Source organism: Bemisia tabaci, chromosome 7 (assembly GCF_918797505.1).
Source record: "Bemisia tabaci chromosome 7, PGI_BMITA_v3".
NCBI classification, from domain to species: domain Eukaryota; kingdom Metazoa; phylum Arthropoda; class Insecta; order Hemiptera; family Aleyrodidae; genus Bemisia; species Bemisia tabaci.
In genome coordinates, this window is record NC_092799.1 from 16,643,014 (window position 1) to 16,659,451 (window position 16,438).

Consider the following 16,438-nt stretch of genomic DNA (forward strand, 5'->3'; position numbering starts at 1 on the left):
GTGCGAGACGTTCTTCCTCGTGGAGCCAAATACGTAATGCGTTACGCACCTTTTCCGGTTTTTTGTCCCTTCCCTCGACCAACCCCCTAAATGCACCCCTATGCAGCTCCGCCGACGCGAAAGAACGCTGTATGACCAACGAGTATTGCCAGATTTCTATTGATCAGATATTTATACTGAATAAGTCACATTTATATTATTTCTTAAAATTTTGAGGTAAATTGGATCGTTTCAACAGACTAACACCAAGTCACAGTTGAGGCAACCATCCACCATGCCCTCTACACTTTAAAGTTGCCCTTTTCTGATAAATTTTTGAGGATTCTTTGAAGTTTTGCCCCCCTCCTCCCGCCAGCTTTAAGCAGGTTGTATGCCTCCTCCGTTAAGATTCGGCTAAAATACTGCCGTGCTAAGGAAGAACGCCGTATGAACCTTCAGGCGTTGCCAAATTTCCTTCGATTAAATACGAATTTTTTGGGAAAGTTGCTAGTATATTTCTTCCATTTTTTAAGACAATTTTGTTCGTAATTCCATCCAAAGCATCCGAAAATTTTAAGGAAAATATGCTTAATTTTCCTCAAAAATACGTTTTTTTATCCAAAGAAATTTGGCAACTCCCGAATGTTCATATGGCGTTCTTCCTTAGCACGTCAGAATAGCCTCTGCATCCAACTGTTGGCGTCACCGCACATATGCACGAGAGACCTGCTATTAAAGGCGAGATAAAAGACAAAGGCTATGCGCATCGTTTTACAACCTACGAGTTCGAGTGAGGAACGGCAGACACTAGACTAGTGTCTCGGAGACGTACGAAAATGAGTACACGACGAAGAAGGACTGCAAAGGGGGGGGGGGGGTCCTCGGTGTCAAGGAGGGGGAGAGCTTTAAGTCGGATTCCGGGGATTCCGAGCTTGACTCGGTCGTTTCTGCGGATATCCTTTTGTCCCCGCAGAGACAAAGCCGACTGAAAACCGCGAACGTAAGTAGGGTTTCCACGTGGAGATACGCGGTTTCATTCTGGCCATACAGAACGCGGGTCCTCCTTTCCAATAACTCTCGTCGAATTTTTCCTCCGATGGTCGTCCGCAGATTCCTGGCTCGTGTTTCGGCCGTCAATTGCTGGGTCGCTGTGCGTCGTACCGGGTGACGTAATTAGGCTCCGCCGGAATCGAGACGCGTCATCCTGGAACGCCGCAGGTTGTCGCTTCGCCTGGCACCTGAATGTCGATAGCCCGCAAGTGCGAAACCACGTATCTCCGTTTGCGACGCTGCAGACTTCCTGCGGGCCGATTATTAAAATTGGTAGACAAAGCTGTAGACAGAGAAGACAATATGGATATGAAGGGATCCCAGTGGTGGAGGCAGGTGATTGCAATGGACAAAGGAGGTATATAATAGACTAACTACTGGAAACCCACGAGAGATCCTATAGTTACTCTATCATTTTCACCCTTAGTCCATAACAACCACCCGTTTCGACCAACAGGATCGCTCCATACTCCCTATGTATTCTTTGTCTACAGCTTTGTCTATCAATTTCAATTCAATAATCAGCCTGCTGTTATGTTGTGCAGCATTCAGGAGTGTAGTCTCTTGCCTATCATTTCTCAGTGGCGAGGCGTGATGATCGATAATCGATATCTACCCATTGAAGCAATGACAAATAATTATTTTCCATTGGTGTAAATGACAAATGAATCGATATATCGCACAGTACGCCATACGACTGATATCTCCAGTGAACTTTTGCGACCCATCGGTCGGTGGTCTAGAAGTTCCTACATCTCAGGGTTAACTTGACGTGAAATTTTGAAATGACGTCACGGCTGAGCACTGTGTGACGTCATCAGGCCAGTAAGCCCACCCTGCGTACAAGCAAGCGCTCGACGGTTTTCCGGCCGACAACGCGACATCGCTCTCATTCCGCGTGTCTGCCTTATTCCTTTCAACTATCGAATCTTATCGAACGACCTCGATCGATAAATCGACTCGCGGGTCGTCAGGAGGTGGTCTCGGCGGATTTCCGCGAAACTCACCTACCGCATCTTAATTAGCGCTAATTGTGGATCTAATTCGCGCATGCTTCGAATGAGAGGCGAACCGGTGGCATCGAATCGCGGGGCGAAGATTCGGGAAATAATGTCGAATGTCAGAAGAATGTCATCGCGGGTCGCAGCCGACGATTTTAATTAAATTTATGAGCTGTCAGTGGCGCTTTCACGAGCCGCGTACTCCATAATCCGCGGCGGAAATACCGCGACGCTTAATCGGAGCAGGAATCCGCGATGATACCTCTTGAAAGTTTCGTTTTTGCGGGTTTTGAGTTTTGAAGAGTGCATACAAAATTCCGTGCATGCTTTAAGTTTGTCGCAAGGAACAGGCTCATAAATAATAAATAATTGGACACTTATTTTCGGCCTCGCCGTAAAAAATTGGAGGCTCGCTTACAATGTAGCAACTGTCGTGGGATTTTGTTCATTTATTGCAAGAAGAAATTACCTTTGGGAGGCGGTCATTGTCTCCTACGTCGATCAAAAATTGTACTGTCCCGTTAATATCGCAGGTCGTTCGAATAATAATCTAGACCGTTAGGTTTCAAGAAGCCTGATCCGTTTCATATTTTCCCCCCACACTGGAAAAAAAGTCGCTTGAATCTAGAGTCCAGACTCTTAAGAACATTGACAAGAAAAAATAGTCTTGAATAGAATTTTTCCTTGAATTGAAGAGCCAAGCCTCTTGATTGATGCGGATTTCCTTTTGATTCAAGCAAAAATCCGATTGAATCAAGAGTATTTTTTCTCGTCAATGTTTTTGAGAGTCTGGACTCCAGAGCCAAGCGACTTTTTTTCCAGTGCATTTAGCGAAAAATTGCAGGGTTGTCACGGCCAGAGAATACTGGGTATACCGAGAAATGTCAGGGAAAACCTGGAAATGTCAGGGAAAATGACGAATGTGTCAGGGAAAAATTATCAAGCCACCTTTAATTCCTCTCCAGAATGGGCTTGACAATTCGAACAACAGATTCTGCGTGGAAACTATTTCAAATTACCTCTTTTAAATCATCTGGCATATTCATAACTGTCAGGGAATTTCATGTTCTAAATTCTGTAGCAACCCTGGATAAATTCGAGGATACTTACCATTCAACGGTCGTGAAAATTATCCATGAATGCAATTTTGTTAATGAGTCTCCACCGTAATCAGCCCCTTTCCTACCCGGCATGGTTCACTGGGGGAAAAACACACTGAATCTAGAGTCCAGAATCTTGAAAACATTGACAAGAAAAAATACTCTTGATTCTTTGCTTTTGCTTAAATCAAAACGAAATCCGCTCAAATTAAGAGGCTTCGTTCTTGGTTTAAGCAAAAATCCGGTTGAATCAAAAGTAGTTTTTCTTGTCGATTTTTTTAAGAGTCTTGACTCTAGATCCAATGTGTTTTTTTTTCCAGTGTTTTCACAAAGATTGCCCGGTTCACCGCCAGAGGGCGGTGCATGCATATCTTGAATCGATTGATCATTTGACCAATCGAACGGTTTGAATGGTTAGTGATCGGAGATGTAGACCGTGTCCCATAGAGCACGCTGATTGTGAGATCGGATCCAGAGATCTGAGTTGGTCCTGGTGGGGGGGGGGGGGGTGAGGGAGAAGCATCCCACTGCGCATGGCCGGTCGTTGTATCTGCACGGCCACGGCTGACAGAGGCCCCTGTCGCCGATGTGGTGGCCGCCGGACGAGAGCAGGGTTGACAAATTGTTCCTCCAAATTTGCGGATTATCACAATGGGGTGGCTTCCCGGTCGTAGAATCGGTCAGTTTCACCAGAGTCCCTTCATACTGAGAGTTAAGACATCTCCCCCTCGTGGAGTCACAAACGGGAATAAAGATTACGCAAATTGAAAGTTTTTCGTAATCTTTGATCGGCCCATTTTCAAATTCCTCTCTTCGTTCCTTCTCTCATTCCGTTTGTTCCCTGCCGAACTCGTAAGTCCCCGGTCCACTCCAGATTATAATCTTCGCAATCGGTGAAAATGTAATCTTATTCCCGTTTGTGACACTGCTAAAGCCTAAAATAAGGGAACCGATCAGAAATTGATTCACAGTATAAAGATTTATCAGATTTCTTGGCTCTCAGTATAAAATTACTCTTAGTTTCACAAGGGCACAGTTTCACATTTTTTAAGAGCTGTCCTGAAGTACTGAAAAGCGCGGAATTTTGCGGGAAGGTCCGGAATTTTTGTCATTTTTGTCGCAATTTGAGCGAGAAATTCAAATTTTTGAAATTTTTCGAATTTCGTCAATTGGAAGTATTGAAAAAGTACTGATATTCTTGGGAATGGACTGAAAAAGAACCGATTCTCGGCCAGCCAGTTTTGTGTAATATCCTGGCAGTTTGGCAAGCGCGCGCGAATTTGCGCGGTATGCACATGCACAAGCATTTGCGCATGCGCGGCGGGAGTTCCGCGGCGTGCTCGGTGGACCGCATGCGCGGACGCTGTAAATACAGGGTTATGGGGATTTTTGTCGTTAGGAGCGCTTCCACATCGCTCCCTGATCGACATTAGACAGCCACTGCACGCGCACCCGCGGCCGCCAGTGCCCCCCCCCCCCCCGGGCCCCCGTCCCTTATTTTCAAATGGCACCGCGCTCCCGGGGAGTCCCGCTCACGAGTGGATCAGGGGGAGGGGGAGGGACATGACCCAACACCCCCCCACCCTCCCCCCCCCACCTTGATCTTAGTGCTCGGCAAAGGCATTTGAAGTTTGCCAAGAGCAGATTCGGTTTAAAGCGTCTTAGATTTTTGGAAATATCTAAGGGAGTGGGGTAAATGACATGGACTACAATTTTGCTACGAGAAACCACTCTCTCTGGCCCATTTTAGAAACAACATACATGCCATTTGTTTCCCAATGTAGGTATGTGCTTTTATGGGAGAGCCAGAGATAGTGGTTCCTTACCGTAAAATGTAATCCACATCTGAGTTTGATATCTTTAAAGTAGGCGAAATCGCCTCTCTACCAAGCAATTTATTATCCTCCCGTCTTTCGTCTCAATTAAGATCAAAATTTGAAGTAAAAATCGTACTAGCAGGGTGCGGTGGTGTAATATCAAACAGTTGTGGCTAACTCGCTAAAATAATTGGGAAATCTCATTCGAAACATCAGGGAAAAGCAAGGAAATTGAATGACAGATAAAAAGTAGGATGCAGCTGCCAATTGTCATAAATAAAATTAACTGTTTTATTAGTTTATGAAAGTATCTTTAACTTCCAATTAAAAGGATTGTAAATTCAATAAAAAAACAAGCAGTGAACTCCAACACAGTGTGTTGATAAGGCGCGTCATTAACTCGCACATATCAACCCCTTTAGTTTTCGTTTACAGAGATTTCAAAAAAGGCAAGCAGCACAACAAGAGAATTAACGATCCAACAGTGCAAGGTCAACGAGGCACCTTGACGAGACCGTGTATTGTAAATCTAGAAAGCTATTCGAACAAATTTAAGTTTTTTTGATCTGCCTCAAGCAAAATCTTATCAGATTCTTGAAGAAAAGTGCTACGGAAAAATTTAAGCGAAGAAAGGAAAAATTCTGTCGAACTCCTAGAAGATAAAGTCGATTTAAAGGTATTTTTGGGCTAAAATACCCAAATCACCGGTATTATAAATCCCGTTATATTATTGAAAAGAGATTTATACTCGATATAAATGCAATTGTATTAAATATGTCTTGATTTTTTTATTTTAAACGTCTTTTCATGCAAAGAAGCTTAACCATGTCCATGCTTTATTCATTCATGAATTGAAAGTAAGCAATCCACATCCCGAAAATCTACCGATTTGCCGTGAAAAATTGCAGAAACTTGATATATCAGGTCGATGTACCCACTCTTTGAATTTACCAATCGATTTAGTGAGTGCACGTATGTGAAAGTCAAAATGCTATAGTCATTTTGGGTGCATTCATTTTTCATGAAACAATTGTAAGTAATTTCAATCCCGAAAAACCATACATTTTCCGTATAAAATCGAAAAAATCAAAATATGTCGACTCCCTGACGTGAAAATTAAATTCTACGTGTGAAAATACTTATGTATCGATATGCTGAACAGAATGCCCGCCTCTCCTCGTAATTTACAAACCGTTCCTATACTCATCTCAAAATTTTTCTCAGAGCTTTGTGTTATTATCAGCTTCCATTTAAACCCCGGTTTGATGGCCGAATCGGCTGCCCAAAAAGCAAGCCATTTTTGAAGGGCTCTATGAGAAATTCGTGATATTATCAGCTCTCAGGAAATCACCCCATGGGTAAAATTGCTGGTATAAATTTTCGAGAGCTTAAAATAATCGTATTCAAGAAACTAAGGCATTAAACTATGGAGTCAATTTCGTTTTAATAATGTAACGGGATTTACTTGTCTTCAGGTCAAAACTCATACAAGGAAGCCCCTTGCAAGAGGCTAATTTTTTGTAATTTCACTCAATTTTTTCTCCTTTTTATAATTGAATTGCTTGTCACATTCTGAGGTCAATCATATTAAATTGTAATTTATACATTTCTTTTTTTCCCCTTCATTTTATTTTTTGTTTGGAGAAGTTTTGTTGATTTCTTCGGATTTCGAATACTGTAACTTCTCTTCTATTTGGCCGATTTGTATGAATGAGACCTCTTTTAATTCGTGTTTCAACGGAGAGTAAGGAAAAAATTGCTAAAAACTCGCGAAATAATTTTTTCGAAAATTGGGCGAATCCTAGCGTGACGGTGAAATGGTTAATGAAGCGTAAGTAATTGGGCGAGGAGCTGAGGATCCCGGCTAGCTTGGCGACCGTCATTAGCTATTGTTCGTCGAGACGCCGCGCCGACGCAGTGATCAGGAGCGTGGGGAAGAGAGGGGTAAGTGGATTCCTGTATGAGCCACGTTTAGCTAATGGTCTAATGAGTCTCGAGGCTCATCACAGATTGCACTTACACAGATTGCACTGTATTTCTTAGTTTTAATAAGAAATAAAATATAATTCTGTAAAATTAGTAAATAAATACCAAGACAATTATTCAGGATGTCAAAGACTGACTGAAAACTTTTTATTAACCTCATTTGATAAAAATATTATTATCAGCTGACACTGACATTGTTGTCAGATGAACAGCACTATCAGAGCACGGGTACCAACTTTTGAAAAGTATAACAGAGGTTTGGAGATCTGTCAAAGCAACGTTCTGAACAAAGCGGAGGAGTTAAATTCTCATTCCGAGAGTGCCGACCTGCTCAGCCATCCTCGAATCAATTCGCTTGATTCTGCTTATATATGCATATTTTAAATCAGCGCGTCGTACTCTTAGGCTTTTTTTAAGAAAACCAAGTAACGTAGACTCTTGGTATTCACTGCACATAAACTAGAGAGCCCCAGAATGAGAAACAACTTTAAATCATAATTATTGACGGATAAATAAACTTTTTACACGCTTTGGAAAATCTCAGAAGTTCGCGGTAGTCACTTTTCGGTAAGGAACTAAGGGACTCGGTTATTGTATCGAGCAAGGTTCGAAACGATCGCAAAGGCGGTATACTACGTATACGCGCCAAAAAAAAAAAAAAAAAACATATGTTAAATTGTTAAATATAGCAGTACATATACGTACTATTCTAGTACACTGGAAAAAAACACATTGAATCTAGAGTCCAGAATTTTGAAAACATTGACAAGAAAAATACTCTTGATTCAATCGGATTTTTGCTTGAATCAAAACGAAATCCGCTTGAATTAAGAGGCTTGGTTCTTGATTTAAGCTAGATTCTGATTGAATCAAGAGTACTTTTTCTTGTCGATGTTTTTAAGAGTCTGGACTCTAGATCCAATGTGCTTTTTTTCCAGTGTAACAAATTTAATTTATCAGGGTATCTAGTAGACACCCTGATTAAGGATTCAAGATTTCTGGTTCATTTTAGAAACAACTTATGTCCCGTTTTCGCACAGTGCAGATAGATGCTCTTACGTATGATCTGAAAACAATAGCTCTTCCTCGCAACATTAAGTCCATTTCTGACAGAAGCAGCCCTCTGCGGGCGCAAAGCGCATGTCGGGGTTGAGGAGCGCGCCAGGAAGCGGCCAGGAAGCGGCCAGGAAGGATCCCCTATTTTACACCAACACGAACGAGCCCTACACACACTCTCGAAAAGGCTTTCCCGATCGGAAAAGTTCAACGAGCGCGTCTCGGAGCGTGACTCGACGCCGGGCTGAGAGGCCGTTCGCTGGCTCGTCGGCCAGAGGAAAAATCAATTTCGAGCAGTAAATATGCCCGACACCGGCGTTATCTCTCAAATTGAAAGAAAGGTGCTTGTATCCCTGTTTAGTCTGGGCGAAACAATGGCAGTCTCAAGAGATGCCTCGGAAAGCAAGGACCCCCCCTCCCCGCCTCCGCTTTCCAACCCCCAACCCCCCCCTCTCCGCCGCTACCGGAGGCTTAATGAGCTACAAACGACAATGCATCAGCCCCGGTCTGGGGCTCATCACTCATCAACTCCTTTTAAATTGCATTTTTTTTTCGCTCCCAACTTTTCCCCGGCGTTTTTTTTTTTGTTTTTTCTTTTTTTTCGACGGAGTGAAGTGCATGTGTGTTACAGTGTCACAGTGTTTTCGTTTTTGTCACATCCAGAATTCTCCCCTCTCGTCGCGGGCGCGCCTCTTTTCTTTCAGGCGAGATTGAAGCGCGATTTCGCCCCCGCCCCCGCGACCTGCTCGGCTCGGCTCGGCTGGGCTGGAGTGGGTTTTCTCCTTCCGTTTTTCGCGGATTCAGTGATTTATAATGAATGTGCTGTCGAAACTCCGAGTGCGAAAAAGTGTTCCTCCATCAGATAAAGACGAGAGCTCCCCCGAAACCCACATCCGGCAACCTTTGATTTTCCGCAGAACAATGCAGACGAAGCGACTCGGATTAATTGTGCCCCGTCGTGGCGCCACGGTGCCGGATAGGAAACTGCACTGCCGTGCTAAGGAAGAACGCCGTATGAGCCTTCAGACGTTGCCAAATTTTCCTTGACAAGTTATGAATTCTCAAAAAAATGTGTAAATAATGGAGATGTTGCATGTGTGAGAGATTTCCGATTTGACTATTGATTCTTATGTAAAAGTTCGAGAGAAACACGATGGTGCCACTGGTTTTCTCTGAAATCAACTCCCAAGCTCAAAAAAAGCTCTCAAGTTGAGGCCAAAATGGAGGAGATATCCCAGCCTACCCTGAGAGTCCACCTCTACATCAAGACAAACTCTCCATGCAAAGGTAGGGAGCAAATACATTAGCAGGGTTGCCGTGTTTTCAGTTTTGGAGTCCACAAATAAAGTGGCAGCCCTGCTAATCTATTTGCTCCCTATTTTTGCATGGAGAGTTTGTTTTGATGTAGAGGTGGACTCTCAGGGTAGGGTGGGATATCCTCTCCATTTTGGCCTCAACTTAAGAGCTTTTTTTGAGCTTGGGAGTTGATTTCAGAGAAAACCAGTGGCACTATAATGTTTCTCACGAACTTTTACGTAAGAATCAGTAGTCAAATCGCAAATTCCTCACACATGCAACATCTCCATTCTCGAAAAAAGTTGTAAATATTTTTCTTTGAACTTCGAACTTCAAGAAAAATATTCTAAACTTGCTCCACTCACTTGTCTTAAGCATTTGCTGAGAGGAAATTTGGCAACATTCGAAAGCTCATATGACGTTCTTCCTTAGCACGTCAGTATAGGACCAAGGTCTGTATGGACAAGCAGAAGGAAGGAGGAAGAACTTCTCCGACCTTAATTTCGCTGCACGGACTGGTATTTCGCCTTCATTCTAGTGGCTATGCAACAAACTGTCCCTGGAGTTAAAATAGTTATCTACTCAGCGCCTTAAACTTTGAATCTCGTTCGACTGCACTGTATGGGGACAGTTTAGAAGAAATGAAACGTTCGAGGGAAGGGGACGGGTCGAGGAGAGCTAGTTTTTTCACGTGTTAAATGTTAGAGACCTACGTCGCACAAAAACATTATTAAATGAAAGGAAACTTGGTTCCTTCCCAACATTTTCGTAAGAATGAGAAATGGAGCATTTCGTATCCGAGTTGTACCATCGGAATGAATCAATGGTGATTCTTTTATGTCACATTTACATCTCTCTAACTTTCATGTTTATTTCTTTCTGATTTCAGGTAAGTTTCAAAACAGATCCAACGTTTCAGCAGACAGCTCTCTTTCTTTTCCACGTGAAAATTTTACTTTTTCAAACGTGAGTATCGACAAACATCAATATACTCCTTATTCCACCTTAAAAATGTTTCAAATTTCCCACCGGAATAAGGTCCTCCCCCTAAATCGGTGCGAGTATTCCAACTTCACCTCAAAATTTTAGAAGCCACTCGATCGGAAGGACCAATTTTTAGGCGCCAGCTACGATGAGACCGAATCGCACAAACACGTACGAACTTTCTTCAACTACTACCTAGTCGTAAATTTTCTTTTGTCTCAAATTGAAAGTGAAAATAGTCGCAAAAGTTTTTCCTCATCCTCGTTCTCTCGATTTAAACTCGATGCGACTTGCGGACTGATTATTGGAATCGATAGACAAAACTATAGACAAAGAAGACAAAAGGGATATGAAGAGATTCTATCGGTGGAAACGAAGAGATGCTACAAAACGAAGGGAATGATGGACATGTAAACGATAGGGTCCCTTGTGGGATGCCTTTAGCTAGTCTATTGCCACCTCCTTTGTCCATTGCAATCACTCGTTTCAACCAAGAGGATCGCTCCATATTCTCTATGTCTTATTTGTCTATCAATATCAATAATCGGGCTGATGGTGCAATTCTGTTAAACCCGGTCTAATTAAACTCCATTCCGATCGCATTGAAATCATCCGTCCGTCGTTGAACTATCCCTTCGAACCTTCCTATTCGACGGGGACTCCCTCAACCTTTTCGCCCGGTGCAACCTTGGCGCGGAACCAGCGAAAGTGACGCGAGCGGGCGTCTTACGCCGAATAATTTATTCAATGTATGCGAGGAGTTTCGTTTTCCGATGCTGAATTTTTCATCGCTCCGCAAACCTCCAGGTACACACACCCCCATGTCCCATGATTCGTCGGGCAAACAGCCCCGACCGCTGCATGAACCTCCCGAGCTATCTAATGAAATTGAATGCTCCGCCACTTGCAGAGGGAAATGTCAATCTTTAACAATAACGCCTTTCTCGAGCCTCGACCGTGTCCCCGGGGACGGAATTAACGGGTCTCTTCACTCGTCGGCGCCGAAATTTTATGAATCCAGGTGGATGAGTTCGTTAATTTTGAGGTGGTGCTATGGTATTTAGACCACGAGGGAAATATCAGTATTAATATATTTTCTCTAGGGAACTTTGTCAACATCCGAATGCTTATACGGCAGTGGCGTGGCGTGAATTGCGATGTATCGATTGTTATGCCATTTAAACCTATGGTAAAGAATCGATTATCAAGGTGTTCGCTGCGAATCCCTGTTTATCGATCTTTTTCCACAGGTTTAAATGACCGATCGATGTATCGCAAAGCACGCCACCGCACTGTTATACGGTGATTCTCCTTTAGCACGGTTGAAAGGGATACCATTGTTGCTGCTTGTTGGAAATCATTTTGCCTATTCTCGTAAATGAAGACGAATTTGACTTGTATATCTTTCATTTATATATTTATTTATTTAAAAAAAATTGGGATTAAAAGCTGTAAAAACATTAACATATTAAAAACCGGACGTTTCGAGGCGGAAACGACCAACCTCTCCCTCAGCGGATGAAAACTTCAATTTAAAAAACTTACAAACTACCTACTCCCCATCTCGCCAATGTTTAACCTACAAAACATAACAAAACATCATTTTGAGAAAATGGAGCACTTTCTGACGTCACTTGGCAGTATTTCCCGTATAAACCCGTGTATTTCAGCGCATCAACGTCTTTCGTCATAACTTGACTGGATTAAAAACCAGAAATATTTTCATTTTTCAGCTTATTAAGTAGTTTTAATCTTTAATTTAAGTAACGTCATCATTCCGACCTTGGCTTTGACCAATTATCGAGTGAATTTCGGCAACGCTCGAAGCGTTAACATGGGAGCAAAGTTGGTCCCGGAGACGTGGCGTCGATCCGAAACTGTCAACGCTCAATCGCTCGGCTTTGTCAATTGTGTTCGTCAGCGTTAATTAACTGCCAATTAAGAACCGCCTACTCTCAGAAATCGTCCGGCGTCCTTATCGATCGCCCCGATCAGTTAATTATTCCGGGAAAAATGGCTCGATGTGTCCATCAGAGCAACCGAGATGTACACTTCGGGTCAAGGGGCTCTCGAAAATAGGTATCGTTCACCAGTCCCAACGTTGCGTGCCTCATTTTTCCGTGACCTAGTTCTGGGTGTGACAAAGGAAAGGTGGCTTAAAAAAACGAAATCCTATCCTGCACTGGGAAAAAAAAAACACTGGAATGTTGTCACGGCAGATATTCATGTTTTCAGAGTTGTTTCGTCGTCAGAAAATCCTAATCGGTTAGGTTTCATATATTTTTGATCAACTTTTATTTTTGCTTGCAGTGTTGCGAACCTGTGACTGGTCCCATAATTTGTCCCAATGCAGGAAACCCAACCGTGTTACATCCGTGAGATTTTGCAAGGTTTTCATTTCAAAAATGTGGAAATTTTTTTATGGAATTTCGAAACTACAGCCTGCAGGAAGGATGGGAATGAAAATTTCGGATGTTCGATATTTTCTTATGTTCAAGAAAGCGATCGTGCCTTGTATTTAGCCGCGGAAGACGTGGAACGGTGCTCATAAGCGTGGGAACATTCCATGTATCGCGCGTTTACCAGATTTATATTTTATTTTAAGCATTTTTAAACTCTCGAGTGAGGTCACCGCTCACTAATCACGGGTTTTACGATTTAATTGTTCGTTAACATTGTTACTTAGCATGGCTGCAAAAACAGACGGACGTTCATTTTTCTTTCGAGCGATTCAGAAACCACATATCTACCCCGGGTTCCCAGCGGGGTTACGCGGTTACCCGTCCAAGGGGCAGTTTCCCGGCCAGTTTCCCTAAGAAGAAACGTCGTATGAGCCTCCAGGCGTTGCCACATTTCGTTTAGAAAATCACGAATTTCCGAGAAAATCTCCGAGTATTTTTCTTCCAATTTCTCAGATAATTCTGTTCGCCTGAAGTTCCTGAAAATCGGAAGGGAAAATATGAATATCCATAGCTTTCCTCAAAATAAGCATTTCATCTAAAAAAATTTGGCAACTCTGAAATGTTGATACGGCGTTTTTCCCCAGCACGGCAGTGTGCATGTCAACCGACCGCCGGGCGGGGCGGTGGTAAAATCATAAGCAAGAGGCTATTTGCGGACCACTCGGCAGGTGATTTACGACTCGGAATGAAGCAGTTGCGAGCGGCAATAATTGTCAATGCGCCCGTCGGTAATTTTTCGCGGGGGGAGGGACCGGGGGCCGAGCGTTACGTACATCGTAAGCGGTTGTTAAATAACGAGTTTACGAAGGTAAATAAAAATAAAGGGAACCGTGAGCTCCCGCGAGTTGATGACTTCGTGAGTATTGATCCGAAGCGGGCTCGGGCCTCTCCGGACGGGTCCGCCACCCCCCCCCCCTCCCCCGCCCCCCTTCGGAGCGGTCGTAGCCCACGGGGTCGATACCAAACGCCAGCACGTTAATGCACAGTCAGAGCGCGGCCGATCCCTCAGTCAGGCGCGCAGCGAGTGCCTCCCGCCCCATCGTCCGCGAAGAGGTTAGAATCCTCACGATACCTAAAGTGACACTTTTCGCGCTTTCCGCCCCTTTTCGCAACCGCCCCCCCCCCCTTCCGTGCGAAAATCGCCCCCTCCGTTTTCATCGTTAACGCTTACGAGTAGTTTTTCCGACCCCCTCGATCACCTTTCTGGGGCGCGGTGCGGACCACCGTTACTGTACGTTACGCCTCGGTTTACGTGACGTCGGGAACGATCGTTGTGTTGTGTTGATCGATCTTGCGATAAGTGTGTTTTTGTTTTTTTTTTTTTTTTCTGGCTCGCCTGCGCGCGGTGAAATTCGGCTCGTCCGAAATGTAGCGGTTGTTTCTGCTCTCGCGCTGAGGAATTGTTGTTTGTTTTGCGGTCTATTTTGAATGCGCGGTGGGCAGTTGGTGAACATGTGGAAGTGCGATCGCCCGTCGAAAGTTCAGTGTACCTCTAAATTGTGTCGGTGGCTCTGTTGATCTTCGTTTTTCGCGCGTTCCTTGTTTCTCTTTCTCTGTCGACGGTAATGCTGGTGATTACAAATGTGCGCGTTTTCTGATCTCGAATGCAGCGTTTCAAGGAGCTTGTCGCCAGCAGATTCAGTGCGAGGAATATCAAGGATCAAATGGTCAACTCATTACAAGGTTAATCCCTTTTATCGATAATTTCGTCCTTAACCTTAAAGCTTTAACCCATTAAACCATTTAACCATTTAACCATTTAACCATTAAACTTGCACCTCAATTGGAGCGGAATGATTCTCTCGTGGGTGGATGAAATGGAATTGTTTTCAAGTTTGAAAGAGGAATTCCAACCTCGACTCGAAGTCTATGATGGAGGAAGACGAGAATATAGATAACTTTAAAGCGATTTAACTGAGACTTGAATGAGCACGGCAGTTATTCTCACTCTGCATTTTTCTTACTTAGTTATCCTCCTCTTCCTCCATTTTTCTGTTTTGAAGAATCATAATGATGCTGAACGGCAAAGTATTTTAGTTAATAGAAGTATCATCTTGTTTCGTTCTGCTCTGTTCTGTTTATTGGGTCGTACCTAGTCATCGTTCAACTCTTGAATAAGATCTTCAAAACTCCTGAAATGTCCAGGATAAGCAAACCGCATCACCACTGAACGAGCAACTCACGATGAGCTATCTATTAACAATTTTAATCAACATGATATTCTCGACTGGCCAACCGAAAATAGTCAAATGAGAGTTTGTTGACTTCTGAATTTGTAACCGTGGAACATTTTTTTGCGGAAAGTTGACTCGGTATTCATTCAAAATACCCTATGCAGGCTCCACGCACCTAATGATAATTGACCTTAAATTAGTTCATCATCGTGCCCTCTCCAGTTGGTCGTTAGAGAAGAGATTGAGACTCAATATTTTAGGAGTCACACTTCATTTTTAAAAATGAGCATTACTTTTGGAGATCACCAACTTGTTACTCGACGATGGCTGATGAACATTGTGTCGATGAAGATACAAATCGTGTGATACCAAATGTCGTGTGATACCAATCCTTGCGAAAGATTACAATGATTCCTAATCACAGGAAATGTAAATCTAAATGAATAAATCGCAAATTTTGACAATTCTAAGTCCCGTCCATATCTATCTACCTTAAATTTTGTCAAAGCTGCAGAATTTGTATTTCATGTCACAAATTTCTTGAAGTGTCGAATCATTGCAATTCCTTCCAATTATTATTCATTTTCTTTAATGCGTTGCTCTGTATTCGAAGCACGGAATAGTGCTCCCTTTTTCCAGTCTTCTTTAAAGGCCTTCTTAATCACTATGTACACCATTTCTGCCATACTAAGGAAGAACGCCGTAAGAACCTTCAGGCGTTGCCTAATTTCTTCGATAAAACACAATTTACCTGGTACACGTATGAATATTTTCCCTCCAATTTTTCGGATAATTTTGTTCTCAATTCTACTTACAGTTTCTGAAAATTTCAAGGAAAAATATGCATAACTTTCCTCAAAAATAAGCGTTTTAATGACGGAAATTTAGCAACTCTCGAATGATTTTACGGTGTTCTTCCTTAGCACGGCAGATTTCGACGAGGAAACGGTTTAAACGCAGATCTCGTCAGCGAAGTTTCACTTTCAAGATCGCGCGATGCGATGCGGGTGCGGTGCTCAGTGGCGTGGCGTGCTTTCGATTTATCGATTCATTTGCCATTTAAACCTATGGGGAAGGATCGATAAACAGGGCGTTCGCAGCGGACACCATACACGGTATATCGCCGTATCGATTATTATAATAATCGATTCTTTACCCTAGCTTCGAATGGAGAAATATCGATAATCGATCATTCACGCCTCGCCATTGCATTGGAGGCGCTCATAGATTGTCCTTCACACATGGAAGAAAAATCAGGGAAGTCCGCAACAAACGGCGAATACGCCCTTTGGTTCATCGCGACTGAGTTAAATAAGGGTATTTCGAGGTCCAAGAAACGAGAATTGCAGCAGACCGAATTGAAGGCGCTGACCACTGTCGGAGATTCTCGCAATCGGCGAGCATCATCGCGGCGTGGCGCACAGTGGTTCGAATCGATCAGAGAAGCCGGACATCAAACATTAAACCAAAACTGCAAATTTTGATGTTTTATTTCGTCAAATTTTGAATTTTGATGGGTGCCCCTCTCAGAAA

At 43.2% G+C, this 16,438-nt stretch overlaps 1 protein-coding gene across 9 annotated transcripts in view; it reads left to right on the forward strand.

Annotated features, from left to right (window-relative positions):
• The window catches only part of Ten-m (teneurin transmembrane protein Ten-m), a 709,737-nt gene that overhangs the window by 486,426 nt on the left and 206,873 nt on the right, over positions 1–16,438 (forward strand). For 3 of the 9 annotated variants that reach the window (XM_019040130.2, XM_072302523.1, XM_072302524.1), the window contains exon 1: positions 13,731–14,414. The exons of 3 other annotated variants lie outside the window; for them this stretch is intronic. In XM_019040130.2, coding sequence (XP_018895675.2) covers positions 14,336–14,414 — 79 coding nt within the window. In that variant the 5' untranslated portion in view covers positions 13,731–14,335. Of the gene's footprint in view, positions 1–13,729; positions 14,415–16,438 lie in introns of those variants that run through there. 3 more of the 9 variants (XM_019040132.2, XM_019040133.2, XM_072302522.1) reach the window with 2 other exon arrangements.